This window comes from Phascolarctos cinereus, unplaced genomic scaffold (genome assembly GCF_003287225.1).
Source record: "Phascolarctos cinereus isolate Bilbo 61053 unplaced genomic scaffold, phaCin_HiC Scaffold_726;HRSCAF=1367, whole genome shotgun sequence".
In the NCBI taxonomy this organism is placed as follows: Eukaryota; Metazoa; Chordata; class Mammalia; order Diprotodontia; family Phascolarctidae; genus Phascolarctos; species Phascolarctos cinereus.
In genome coordinates, this window is record NW_027556098.1 from 384,147,277 (window position 1) to 384,161,868 (window position 14,592).

Sequence of the window (14,592 nt, forward strand, 5' to 3'; positions counted from 1 at the left end):
ATTTAAAAGCCTTAAGCTACAGTAATAGAAATCTTACATTGGGATTTCAGGCACCAGTGAGGCAGGTGAGAAAGGGTTTGGGAGTCAGCAATGGCAGTGGTTTGGCTAAACTTGTCTTTTTTGGTATTTCTTAGCACAGTGCCTAGATCAGTAAAAGTGCTTAATAAATGTTTGTCGATTGGCTGACTGTATGTTCATCTTGTATATATCTTCTCCCTTCCCATTTGACTATAAGTTTCTTGAGGACAGTGAATCTGTCTTTTTTCTTCTTTTTATCCCTAGATTTTATGTCTAACGCAGTACCTTGCACAGAGCAAGCAATGAAACTCACTGTTGCCGGGGTGGTGCTTCAAGCCTTTATGAGAAGAGAGGGTGCCAGGGCTTTTGCTTCATTGATGTATCCCTCAGGAAGCAAGAGTCACTTTCACACAAGGAGGAATCAGGAGAGGACTTTGTGGAGGGCATGGGTGGACTGAAATTTGTGCCTCTGAAGGGGACACCTAATGGATAAGATCAGGGGAAAATTTGAGTGTTTGACTGTTGAAGGGATGAGATTTAGAGCTGAAAAAGACCTCAAAAGCAATCTAGTCCAACCCCTCCCCTTATTTCACAGAAAAGGAAAACTGAGGCCCGAGAGGTGAAGCATCAAGGTCACCCAAAGAAGTGGAAAAACCAGAACCCTGGTCCTCTGACCCCAATCCAGCATTTTTCCCAGTATGACCTTGTATATTTGGCAGAAAGAGAGAGCCCTGGAAACAACTGAGTATTTGCCCAGCCAGCCCAAGAGAAATAGCCCAGCCCTTCGGGCCAGGGAGGAGAGAAGTTTCCTCCCATCCCCCTTTCCCCTTGCCCAAAACAAAACAAAACAAAAAACCTTAGGTCCCCTCTGAGATGGAGGAGATAAGCAGTTGGAGGCTGGGAAGAGATGAAGAGAGGATCCACTCCTCCCAAGATAATCATCAACAGGGTGGGACACAGCTAGAGGGCAATGGGGCATGTGCCCAGGGTCCTGTGGGATAAGCTGCATGCTTGGCACTTTGTGGATAATGGGTGGGAGGGGGGAGGAAGAAAGAGGAAGCCTCAGCACAATGGATATGATGCTCTGCATGGCGTTCTTACGGAGAGGTAGATGCAGAATGGAAAGAATATTAGATTTGAGTCAGTGGAGGTGGGTTTGAATCTCTGTTGTGCTATCATGTGTGTCCTTGGGCACCTTGGGACAGTATCTCAGTTTCACCAACATGCCCTGTACCCTTCCCTTCCAAATTAATAGGTTGATCCAGGTCTCTAAGGTTCCTTTTGATTCTAGATCTTATGATCCTAATCAAAAGAGCATGAGACAGGAAGTCAGGTGAACCATTTACTAGCTGCCTGACTCTGGGCAAGTTGACTTCTCTGAGCCTCAGTTTCCTTATTTGTAAAATGGAGATAACCATAGTTGCAAGAGTGTGGTATCGCTCCTGATCTTGGACAAGTCTCTTAGCTTCTCTAAGCCTCAGTTTCCCCATCTGTAAAATGAGGGAGTTGGACAAGATGACCTCTGAGGAGCCTTCCAGCTCTGAGTCAAGAAGATCTGAATTCACATCCTGTCTCCAATACTTACTAGCTGTGGGATCATGGGACAAGTCACAACCCCACTGAGGCTCAGTTTCCTTATTGGGAAAGTAGGAATAATAACAGTAGTGGATGCCTCACAGGGCCACGAAGCTCCTTGATGTTTGCAAACAGCTTTGCAAATTTGAAAGCACCATACAAATGTTAGCTGCTGTTGGTAATGCCAGTTCTCTCCACGAGTGAGGGAAATGATGGGTTCTGCTCCATGCAGAGGGGGCCGTAACAGTTGAGCTGGGCTGGGCTGGGAGATGGGGACATAGGGAGCAGGAAAAGAGAAGTGAGCGTGGGTGGGCACTGCCAGGTTCTTGTTTCACACTCCCAAACCCCCTTTGGACGCCCAGAGACCGACCCAAAATCAGAGGTTAGTGTGTTTATGCTTTTATTGAACACCCCAGAGGTGGTGGGCTCCTCATTGACCATCATCCCGCAACGTTCTCAGAGCAGACTTCCTGAGGATCCCCACCAAGAGGGGATCGCTGGGGGACAGCCCCAGGTCTGTGCACTAGGGAGTGAGCGGCCCTGAGGGCAAGTGGCTTCCCCTTCCCACCTCCTCCTCCTTCTCTCACATGAATCATTACACAGCCCTCCGAGTCCTGGCATGGAACTAGAGAACTCTCTCTGACAGAGGCCCCTGAGGGAATATCCCAACTGTTCTAATCCCCCCCTTTCCCCACACCTTCAGATCCATGATGCTTTCTTTTGTCTTCTGGCTCCACTGGGACTCTTTTCTAACCGACAGCTGGGTTGGGGAATCATGGGGCTGGGGATAAGTGGGAATAAGGAATATTCACTGCACCACCCCGCTTGTTCATTTCCAAACTGCCCCCTGGCCTATCAGCATCCTCAGAGGCACCACCGGCAGGACAATGGAAAGTGGCCTGCACCAGAAGATTGGGATTCTAGTCTCAGCACTGCCAAGAACTCTTTGCAGGACATAGGGTAAAGATGATACCACAGAAAAGAAGCCCGGCTTTGGAGCCCAGGGCCAAGGGTTCTTCCCCTGCCTCTCACTTAACATCCTGCATCATCTTGAGCAAGCCACTTAACCTGAGCCTCAGTTTCTATATCTGTAAAATGAGGAGGTTGGAATAGAAGGGCAAAGGTTAGGGGAGAGCAACCTGGCTTCCACTTCTAGATCTGAGAACCTATGGATTTCTTATCTTTAGACTTCAGTGTTCTACACCCATAAAATGTGATTGGGGAAGATGGGAAAGGATATAGGTGACTTCTAAGAGTCCTCCAGCTCTGATATTCTGTGTTCTAAAAGTCCTCCTAGCTCTGACATTCTAGATTCTAAAATCCCTCTCAGCTCTGACATTCCATGTTCTAAGGGCTCTTCTAGTTCTGACATTCTATGTTCTAAGGCCCCTCCCAGCTCGGATACTCTGTGTCCCTGGGCTCCCAGAAGTAACAGAAGTATGAGAACAAGGGGATAATGAGAGTAGGAGGCATCTGAAGCTAATCTAGAGTGGGCTTCTTCTGGGAGAGTCACCTTTCAGAGCAGAGAGGCAGTGTCCCTCAGTGCTTCCGTCCTCTACCATCCTCCCAGGCCTAGTTAGATTTAGCCTGATCTTTCCATATCAACCAAATTAAAATCTATAAAAGTAAGAAGACCTGTGTTCAAATCCCACTTGTGTGACCTTGGGCAAGTTGTATGACCTCAGTGGGCCTCAGTTTACTCATTTGTAAAAAGTTGGGCTAGCTGACCTCTCAAGCTTTTATAACTCTAGACCTACCATTCTAAGATGCTATGACCCAGTGACCTCTCTCTTGCTCTGGGATCAATACCAGGTTTACTTCCCCAGGGCCATCGAGCCTCAAACCAGAACTACATGCAGGGTCCTGGCCCTCATGAGCAGAGATCAAGAAAGATCATTCCCCCTCCCACTGCCTACAGAAAGAAGAGGAATAATTAAGGACAATTAGAAGGAATTAAGCCCCACCTTCTCAGATAACTCGATGTGTTTCCCCCCTTTCTGAATATCTGGAGTCTCCCTCCCTCCATCTCTGGAAGGATCCCATTTAGTGGGAAGAGAACCGGCTTTGGAGTCAGGAAACGTGGGTGCGAATCTAGGCTCCATCTTGTTTGTATGACCCTGAACAAGTCACTTCCTCAGGTTGAGCCTTAATTCCCTCATTTGTGAGATGGGGAAGATAATCTCCTCACCACCACCTAGAGTTTCTCTTTGGAAAGAGAAATGGAGCTGACTTCTTGTCATCACTTTTCTTTCTGAAATCCATGCCAAGACAACTCAGTTAATAGTCATAGCAGCCCCAAGGCTCAAAGCAGCCTGATCAGGAATTCCTGGGACTTGCTAAGTCCTTGGTCTTCAATCTGTATTCCAAAGCAGCAGCAGGAGCCCCCACAGGCAAGTGTGGGGGGTGGGAGGTGGGAAGACAGTGAAATGATTCAAGCCGGACACACGAAGCTTCAGCCTAGCCCTGGTCATCCCTTCCCAGGGTTCCCTAGCCCCACACTTGACTTGGGCTTTATCCTGCAGACCAGCTGCGAGGGACTCAGCACTTTGGGGCCAGAAACAGGCTGTGTTCATAATTACAGGTTTCCCCCCAATAAGTAGCGATCACTGCATGGGAACAGAGTTAGCTATTAAAGGGGTATTTTTTGTTATTGTTTTTTGTAGGACCTTTCCCTTCATTCATCCGATGGGCTAAAGGTAAAGTGAGAACCAGTGTGCCCTGAGGCAGCAAAAAGAGAGAACCTGAGACATCCATAAGGAGCTGCTTTGGGAAGGGGTCTACCGCGGGAAGAGGCAGCAGGCTGGCCAGTACTGGACCCACACCACTAAGTTCTGCGGGGTTCTAGCTAAGGCTAGTCCCACAACCTGGAAGATAAGAGACCTGTGCTGCAGAAGAGCAAGGGGTAAGGATAATTTACTGCCAATGCTGGGGAAAAGCTTCCTAAGAATATGAGCTGTCCCAGAGAGATGTGGGCTGGCCTCAGGAGGTAGTGGGCTCCCCCTCAGTGGATGAACTCAAGTAGAAGCCTCCGTAGATGACCACTGTGGGGTGTTGTAGAGGAAATCCTTATTCATTCATTCTGGATTCTCAGGTCTTCTCCAGCTCTGGGAGTCTTGGGTTCTGCTCTCTGTGGCTCCCACCGTTAACTTGAGGTGTGACCTTGGGAAGCCACTTCCCCATTCTGGGCTTCAGTTCTTCTCTTCTGTAAAATGAGAACAACTGAATCTTATCTAGCTCTAAGATTCCATGCTCCCTCGTGAGTCCTGGAACTGGAAAAATCAAAATACACCAGCTGATCCCATCCAGCATGGCTCACGCACACACACACACACACACACACGCACACACACACATGCACACACAATAGGCTAGTTTGTCCCTTTAGGTCTGGGATAGAGCACAAGGATTGTTAAGTTTTCTTTGAGAAGGACCAATTGGATTTGGAGAGAAAAGCAAAAAGAAGAACTGAGGGGTCATCTTCATTGAAGATTGAATGGGCCAGGTAGGGACATCCTTCACTAGGAAGAAAGTGAAGAATCCCGATGATATCCTAGAGTGATGCTTAGGGCCTGGTGACTGACACCCATGCTGTAGATGCTGTTGGTGGCCTCTTTCCAAGACAGGTGGGCAATCCCCTTCCCCATGCTGATGCTCCTGTGAGGAAGAGGGGAAGGAGAAGACGGTGGGAGGGGAGCCAGCTCAGGGAATCATGTTCCACCACTTAAAAGAGAAGGGCTTCCGTTGGACATTGGTGCCACAATGGATCTCGCCCATTAACACGTGGTAGGAGAGGTAATCATCGATGAAGGTGCACTTGAGTCCCAGAGGATGCAGCAAGTCCTCAACCTTCTCCTCTAGACAGCAGCGCCCATTAATGATGGGTCCAAAGGGCTTGGGAATCCCCAAGAACTTCCCCAGGACAATCATGTTGACCTGTAATGGGAAGAGACAGGGGAAGTGACATAGAGACTGTACTCAGAAGGTGAGAGTTCACCAATTGAGTCTACCTGTGGGTTCAAGGCACCTAGTTTGGGATAATAATAAGGGCAATGAACCATGAGACAGGAGACCTGAGTTCAAGTTCTGGTCCTCCTGCATACAAGGTATGTGACCATATGTGAGTTGCTTCCCTTTCCCAAGCCCCAGTTTCCCCAACGGTAAAAGTGAAGAGCAGGACTAGATTTAAGACCCTTCCAGCTACGAACCTCCCCCATGCCCAGCCTCTGAACATTCCCAGAGAGTTTCCTAGTGGAATTCAGGCCTTTAATGGGCTCCTGGACTCAGTTGATAAGATCAGCTCCCAGCCCCTCCCAGGAGTGACACACTCACTAAGGCCTCTGCTTCCCAGTGAGATCATATCAGCACATCTGGCTTGTCAGCTCCCCTTAGCTAATTAGGGCCTGGCTAGCAAAAGGGAGCTCAGCCTCCCAAGCAGGCAAGAAGGCAGGGAGGAGCTGAGGAAGCAGCACCACTCCCACCAGCCCGAGAACGAGAGATCCCTGAATTACAGCATCTCAGATTGGAAGGGCCCTAGGATGCCAACTAGGGAAGTCCAATCTCCATCTGTGAAATAAGGCCATTCGTTCTATCCCTGAAGGTCTCCAGGACAGGCCAACCATGACCTCCAGAAGCAGCCCATTCCACTTTGGGAGAACTCTTATGGTTAGGAATTTGGGGTTTTTCCCCTGCCTTTGGGGAGAAATCTTCCCTGTCTGCAGCTTCCACCACCTGCTCCGAATTCTGCCTCTGAAACCAAGCAGAAAAAGTACAGTCCCCTCCTCCATGCCACTGCCCTTCAGACAACTGTAGCTTCCATATTCCTCCTCAGTCTTCTCCTCTCCAAACTAAACACCCCTAATTCCTTCTGTTGAATTTCATCTGGGATCGCAGAGCTGAAAGGGACCTTAGAGGTCATCCTGTTCAACCCTCTCATTTTACAGTTGAGGAAACCAAGGCCCAAATGTCTTGTCCAAGGTCCCCACAGGTGGCCAGGATTTGAACCCAGGTCTTCTGACTCCAGATTTAATCCTCTTTCACTGCACCAAAGTGAGGCAGTGAATCAATATGAAATTGATTCTGGGAAAAATCCAAAAAGATTCACAGGGGGAAAACATCCTTAATAGGTTTTTCTCTCCAATTTTTCTGGGTTTTCCCATGTTTTAACCTCTTCTCACCAAATTACTTTGTTGTTGTTGTTGTTTTTCAGTTTTTAGGCAATTGGGGTTAAGTGACTTGCCCAGGATCACACAGCTAGTAAGTACCAAGTGTCTGAGGCCAGATTTGAACTCCACCAAGTTATTTTTTGAATTTTTAAAAAAATTTAGACTCCTTCCCCCTCCTCAGACTTCTTCTCTCCCCCCTCCACACTTGCTTCTGCTGGAGCTGGGGACTATGGAGTATGGGGACCTGCCCCAAGGGGAGAGGAAGGATTCCTCCTCACAGCTCATGCCAGCTGCCTCACCATGTCAGGAAAGAAGGCCTCTGCATAGGAGTCGCTGAGCTTGAAGAGTTGGGGGATGTCGATGATGTCGCGCTCTGACAGGCCCAGCTCCCGTTTCAGGACCTCACGGTTCCAGTCAATGCATTTCTGATCCGAGGGAGTCAGTGTGAAGTGGATGGTGTGGGAATAGAAAATGAGTACCATCAGATCCAGATCTGGAAGCAACTTTCAGGATAAGCTGATCTCCTACCCACTCATTTTCCAAAGGAGAAAACCAAGATCCAGATGGAAAGTGACTTGCTCAAGGTCACACAGCGTGTCACTAGCAGAGCTTACATTCAAAACCAGGATTTTGGATGCCAAATCCTCCTTCCACTGTATTAAATCCCTGGCCCCCATCAATAAAAATGAAGAAAGGAAGGAAGGTCTTGTTCCTCGACCAGGGGGCTTCTGGGAATATCCAGCACTCTGTGCTGGGGAGGATATAGGGCTAGGAAAGTAGACCCTGCCCTCACCAATCCATTGGTCCAATTGGACCTCACCAATCCATTCTAAGGCTGCTCCTTCCACCAAGGTCTTCCTTTCTTCACACACACTGGATCCCACCACTACCATCACATTCCCCCGATAGGAGCCCATTGGTAGGAGCTCTAGCTCTCCTTGCTGAACCTTGGTTTTCTTATCAGATCTAGTCCCCAATGGATTTCCCCAACAATACCCCCAGATCCATTCCCTGCCCCCAGGATTTTTTTTACCCATTCCAGGAGCCCTTCCCCAAGAGCTACCTCTTCCCCCCTCTCCTCCCTCTCCCCTGACATTCAAGCTAAATCCCACCTAACCCTGGAGTCCTTATCCTAGAGTCCATGCTCTCTAATTTTGTTGCTGTGGGAAGGGGGAGAAGGAAAGTGGGGAAAGAGAAAGAGGAAACAACCTCATTCAGAGCCATAACTAAGGTGAGACAACTGGGACTTTGCCTCCAGGGTACCCAATTTATAGGGTGCTAACAACGCTCAAAGTCCTTTAGCAGTATAGGAACAACAGATTTTAGCACTTAATTAATAAGAATAATAAGTTAAAATAGTAAACTACCAGATGGTGGGCATAGATGTCCTCCCTCCCACTCTGCTGCCCCCCACCCTGACATATGTAGTGGCCTCCTCAGAAGTAACTGGCCCAGCAGACAGTATTCTTCAATCTTTGCTTCCTGGTTTCACTAGGGGGGTGGTCTCTCATCACCCCTTCCATGCCAAAAATGAGGGCCATTTGCCAAAAGCACAAAGATTCCTAGTTATGGCTCTGTCCTTTGTGGATAGAAGGTTAGCAACTTCATAGTTCAAGCTTAGTTCTTTGAATCTACGTGGTAACCTTTACCTTTACCTTAGGGAGTTCCCTAAGTTGGGGAACTCTGTGTGTCTCTCCTGGGTAGGAGATTTCTAGAGATGGAATCTGTATTTTCCTTCTGCTTACTCAGAGATCCTTGAGAGCAGGGATTACTATTCCCTTTAGACTGAGAACTCTCTGAGGGCAGGAACTAAATCTTCCCTCACTAGGCTGGGGAGTCCCTGAGGGCAGAACCTGTATCTCCTCCCCACCCCCCAACTCGGGGTTCTCTGAGGACCAAGACTGTATCTCCACCCCCTCAGGCTGAGAACCACTCAAGGGCAGAGACAAAGTCTTTTCTCTCAGCTTGATGGCTCTCAGAAGGCAGGACTTGTCTCTTTTGGACTATCATAGTCCCCCACATACCCCCCACGAGCTTTCCCAAGCACCCTGGACAGTGCCAGTAAGACTAGTTTATCAGGAGGAGGGTTTCAAGACTGATTACTCTTCTCGTTCCAAAGACCCTCCTTCCCCACCTCAGTAGATCTCTCACCTGGGCATAGCGATTGTCACTCCTAAGGCTTTTGTCATTCAGCATTTCATCAATGGTTATTTCTTTCTTTCCCTTTTTCAATCCTGCAAGACAGTGGCCACAGAATCCCCCTTGAGTATGGGTCTCTTTAATGTGGACCAGAATTTTCCTGAGACCAAACAAGAGATCTGAAACTGGGACAAGATGAAGCAGGAAGATAAAGGGAACAGATGGAACTGAACTCTGGATGCAGGAAAGAGGCAGCGGTAAATTTCCAGTGGGAAGTGAAGGTGAAGCATCTAATTTTTGTTGTTCAGACTTGTGATTTCACTGGTGTGGGGAACTCTCAGCGTATGAACACCCTGCACTGATGCAAACCCTCATCTTGGAATTCAAAGCTAGAAGTAATACACCTTAGAAATCACCTAGTCTATTCCATCATTTTATTTTTAAAATGTCTTATTGATGTCTTTTGTCTTCATATCATAGCCATTGCCCTCCCCCCATACTGAACCTTTAAAAAAAAAACAAAGAAAAAGAAATACAATTAAGGGAAACCATCTAATATGGTGACCATATATGATGACATATTTGTCTTTTCTTACTACACCATAATATTCCATTTTATGCATGCACAATTTTTTTCAATCATTTCCCAGCAGATGGGCAGCCATTTTGTGGTTACCAGAGAATATACTACTATGAATGTTTTGCAATCACTTGGACGTTTGTTTTTGTCCTTACCTCTTGGGGTCAAATGCCCAGTAGGGGGATCACTGACTCAAAGGGGATGGACAATATGATCACTTTCCTTTCTTAATTCCAGAGTGAAATCCAGCATGATTAGACTTCTTCATAGCTCAACTCACCATGGTGTATTAGTGTGCCTGCCTGCCTCCAGCCCCTCCAGCGTAGATTATTCCCATTATTTGTCATATTTTCCAATTCACATGGTTCTAGGTGAAACCTAAAGAGTTGTTCTAATTTACATTATTCTTACTATTATTGGAGCATTTTTTTCATCTAGTCATTTATTGTTTTCAGTTCTTTTAAAAACTGTTTATATCCTTCTACTACTTATCTATTGAAGAATGATTTTTGGTGCTGTATCAATTCTCTATATATTTTAGATATCTGACATCTTCATTTTTAGGGTAGAAACTGAAGCCCAGAGAGGAAGAGTGACTTTATCAAGGTCACATAGCTAGCACAACTAGGATTTACAAAAGGTCCTTTGTCATTACTCTTTCCAACCCAGCAAGTTGTCTGTCCTTTGGTTGGGGTGGGAGCCAGAAATAAATCTTCTGGTTGGAGAGAGCAGGGAGACAGGGGTAGGGATAAGAGAAAGTCACTTTTTGGAATGCAAGCTCCCCCTTCTTTGAGGAACACCTCCTCTCCCACCCACCCACCCAAGGAAAACTTTCTAAATTGAATTATCTTGGGCCAAAGTTTCCACTTCTGTAGGTACAAATGTTACCCTTAGATCCCTGTGGGAGAGTAAAAGTAGCAGTAGTGGTAGTAGTAGTAGCAGTAGCAGCAGCAGCAGCAGCAGCAGCAGCAGTAGTAGTGGTAGTGGTAGTAGTGGTAGTAGTAGTAGTGGTGGTGGTGGTAGTGGCGTGGTGGTAGTAGTAGTAGTAGTAGCAGTAGTAGTGGTGGTGATGGTGGTGGTGGTAGTAGTCATTATTATTATCATCATCGTCATCATCATCTCATTCACATCTTTTTGATGTAGCCCAGATTGAAATGATCCTGGGACAAGTCACTATCTTCTTATTGTCCTTTTATATTTAATGCTCTGAACACCACTGAATAGATGGATATAATAACTGCTTTCTTCTAGTTGAATAAAAGTATTGGGATGTGAGCTCACCTCCAGTCTCATGGAAGACACTCTCTGAACCACTCTAGGAGTGCACAGAATGATGGAAAGAATAGAGACTTCATCTTGTTCCCACGTGGGTTTGATTTCTTATGTGAGGTCTGAGTATTTTGAAAATTTTTGTTCCACATAGCTTGGAGATTATCAATATTTGATACAACAACATCTATTAAAAACATCATTCTGAAATATTTATGGGTCAATGTGATGTCTGGGTGATTGTGCACAATAGGTTAATCCGGGATAAGCATCTGATTCTAATACATTTTACCGACTGAACTAACAAAGACATTTTGATATCTACACCAGTAGTCTGGCAATCTGTCATCTGTTAATATTATTTTTATTATAAGTATTGAGAGATAGTGTGTCATAGAAGTGTGTCATGAAGAGCTAACCTCATAGCCGGAAAGATCTGGGTTCAAGGGCTGCCTCTGACACATACTTGCTATATGACCTTGGACAAGTCATTTACCCTCTCAGCACTCTAGGCAACTTGCTCAGATTCTAAGTTTTTGAGAAGGTGACAAACTGTATTGATAAAGTTCACTAGATCAATAAAATCACAGGTCTAGTCCCTATTCCTATTAATTTCTTTCTTTTCATCTTTTTTTTCATAGAATTAAGATAGAAACAGTCCTAAAGCAAGGCATTAAGTTTATTGTTATTGCTTTGTATTTGAAGTTCTGAATCCAAGAAGACATTCAACCTCTAGGACATGGTGCAATGGAGAGAGTGCTAGATCTTGAGTCAAAAGACCTGCCCAAAGTCATACAGCTAGCGTGAGTTTAAGGCCAGATTTGAACTCAGTTCTTCCTGACTCCAGACCACTGTGCAACCTAGCTGCCTCTGATCAATAAGGTGAGAAACAGAAGGAACACTGTATAGAATATACTACAGACCACCTAGCCAGCAGGAGGAAATAGATGAAAAGATTATGAAAAAGATCACAAACCTGGCTTAGAGCTACAACATAGTAGTAATGGTGTACTTCAATTATACAGTTATCTGTTGAATCTCTCTTTGCCAAAAGCAGAGCAACAAATCAATCTTTGGTTTGCCTTAATAACTTTATCCTTCAAAAGGTGGAGGAAGCAGCAAGGGAAATTACTGATAGAACCTGATTTTGACCAAAAAGATGAAATGCGTCACTGGGACCAAAATTATGGGAATCTTGGGGGAAAGAGACTACTCTAGCTTAGAATTTGTGATGGATAAGGGGAGGAAAGCTGGACGCAGCCTGAGGTGAACCCACAATTTGGGGATGGAAGATTTCAAAGAGTTTAGAGAGAGGCTATATCCTAGAGGAAAATAAATTCAGCCCAAACAGAATGGGAAACTGTCAAGAATTTGGAAGGAATTCTGAAGACTTATGGATAAGTACTTGACCTAGCATTTCAGTGATAGAGGGAACTACTTGTTGAAGAAATTTCATCCATCAAGGCATGTTAGCACATTTGCTATGACTTTGAGTCTTAGAGAGTTGCTTCAGGGCACTGAGAGGTGAAGGGGCTTGTCCAGGATCACACAGTCATAATGTGTCAGAGGCAGGGCTTGAACTCAGGTCTTCCTGGCTCTGAGGCTAGTTCTCTCATCACTAACTCCACCATACTAACTCTCTTCTGAGGACATAAACAGGAACAATTTCTCTTTCTTTCTTCTGAACAATTTCTCTTTCTTTCTTTCTTCTTTCTTTCTTTCTTTCTTTCTTTCTTTCTTTCTTTCTTTCTTTCTTTCTTTCACAATCAGGGTTGAATGACTTGCCCAGGGTGACACAGCTAGTAAGTGTCTGAGGCCAGATTTGAACTCAGGTCTTCCCAACTTCAGGGTCAGTGTTCTATCCATTGTGCCACCTAACTGCTCCTGAACAATTTCAATGAGGAAGAAAACAAAGAACTTACTATAGGGACTAATAAGAATTCACAGGTGATCAACTAATCCACACAGATTTTTGTTTTTGGGCTTTTTGGTGAGGCGATTGGGATTAAGTGACTTGCCCAGGGTCACAAGTGTCTGAGGCCGGATTTGAAATCAGGTCTTCCTGACTCCAAGGCCAGAGCTCTACGCACTGTGCCACCAGCTGCCCCCACACAGATTTTTTAAAGGCATATTGAAAAGATAAAAGCAAAGGCAGATAACAGAGGATGAATATAAAACTATGATGCAATCTTATAAGAATAGTATAATGAATGCTAAAACTCAAAATGCACTGGGGCAGATAGGTGGTATGGCTGATAGAGCGCTGGGTCTGGATTCAGGAAGATCTGAGTTCAAATCCAGTTCCAGACACTTACTAGCTATGTGTTCCAGGGTAAGTCATTTAACCTCTTTTGCCTCTATTTCCTCATCAGTAAAATGGGGATAATAGCACCTGCCTCCCAGGATTGTTGCGAGAATCAAATGAGATAATATTTGTAAAGCACAGTGCCGGGCACATAATAAGTGCTATGGAAGTATTAGCTATTATTATTAAATGAAGGCTAATGAAAATTTTTAAAAGGCAAATAGACCAAATTAGAGATAGGACCATTGTTCATGGCAGATGGGAGTCAAATGAGCAACAGAAAGAAAGAAGACAGAACTACTTAACTTTCTATTTTCTCTGCCAAAGAAAACTCTCTCCAGCTTAGGAAGGTTAAAACAAAGATGGCTAACAGGGTGTTGAGATCCACAACAAGGGAGAAGATAGTAAGAGAGCATTTAGCTGCCTTCAGTGAGTTTACGTTTCCAGGCCTAGATGAACTGTTTATGTTCCAGGAGACTAAAAGAGATGTCAGAAGTGATTGCTAAGCTGTTGTCTGTGATTTCTGAAAAACTCTGGAAAACGGGAAAGTTGCCTCAAAATTCCAGATACAAAAATGTCCCAGTTTTTTTTTTTAAGGAAGAAGAGAGAGCTTTCAAACTTTAGGCAAGTGAGTTCAACTTAGATTTCTGGCAAAATTCTAGAGCCCACTATTAAAGAGATGGTCTGTGAATGCTAAGAAAGGATGTGGTGATTGTGGAGAGCCAGTGTGTCTTCAACAAAAACAGGCCAGCCTCACTTCCTTTCCTTGTTTCATAGGGTGACTAACCAGGTGGGTCAAGGAAATGCCATAGACATGGTATATCTGGATGTCAGCCAAGCATCTGCCAGTCTTTCATTCTTCCTTATGGAAAATATGGAAAGAGGTGACTTAGTTAAGAGGGAGAATGAGAACTAGTTAAAGGCTGGACCCAGAAAGAAACCACTCATGGGCTGATCTCAGCTCAAAGGAAGGTCTCCAGTGGAGTGCTATCCTCCCCTCAAGGATCTCTCTTTGACTATGTGCTCCTTCAACATTTTATTGATGACCTAAATGAAGGGCCAGGTGGAATAATTATTAAATTTATAGATTACACCAGCCTGGGAATGGCAACTAACATGTTACATGACAGAGCTAGGAACCAAAAAGTGCTAGACAGGCTAACATTCTTTCCCTAAATTTTCTTAAATCTACTTGTCTGTGTCAAGGTGGTATCCCACAACCTGGGACTCAGCAAATTTGGTTCGACTCAATAAAATGTTACCTGTGGGCTCTCTCCTCTCCCGAGTCTCCAGCCTCCTTTTGCAAATATATAAAGTACAGTTGCTCCAAGCTCACAAATCAGATTGGAGCACAGCAAGACAACCCAAGTATCACAGTGTTTCCATCTTCATTTCATCACTTTCCCTACATTCATTGATGTTTTCCTTTCCAACTTTATATTTGTTCTCCTCTCCTCTCCAGTTCTTTCTACTTTTTCACTCCAGACCTTCCTACCTCCTTCCATCTCTCCCCTATCTTTTATATAAGAGGAAGGACCTCAAAG

General features: G+C 45.2%; 1 protein-coding gene across 2 annotated transcripts in view; it reads right to left on the reverse strand.

The window, feature by feature from the left end:
* Positions 1-1,971: 1,971 nt before the first annotated feature.
* LOC110198390 (protein-arginine deiminase type-1-like) overlaps positions 1,972-14,592 on the reverse strand; it is a 57,107-nt gene continuing 44,486 nt past the window's right edge. For both annotated transcript variants that reach the window (XM_020972644.2, XM_020972661.2), the window contains 3 exons: positions 8,907-8,989; positions 7,055-7,180; positions 1,972-5,526 (listed from right to left, as the gene is read on the reverse strand). In XM_020972644.2, the coding sequence (XP_020828303.1) occupies positions 5,293-5,526; positions 7,055-7,180; positions 8,907-8,989 (443 nt within the window). In that variant the 3' untranslated portion in view covers positions 1,972-5,292. The remainder of the gene's footprint in view (positions 5,527-7,054; positions 7,181-8,906; positions 8,990-14,592) is intronic.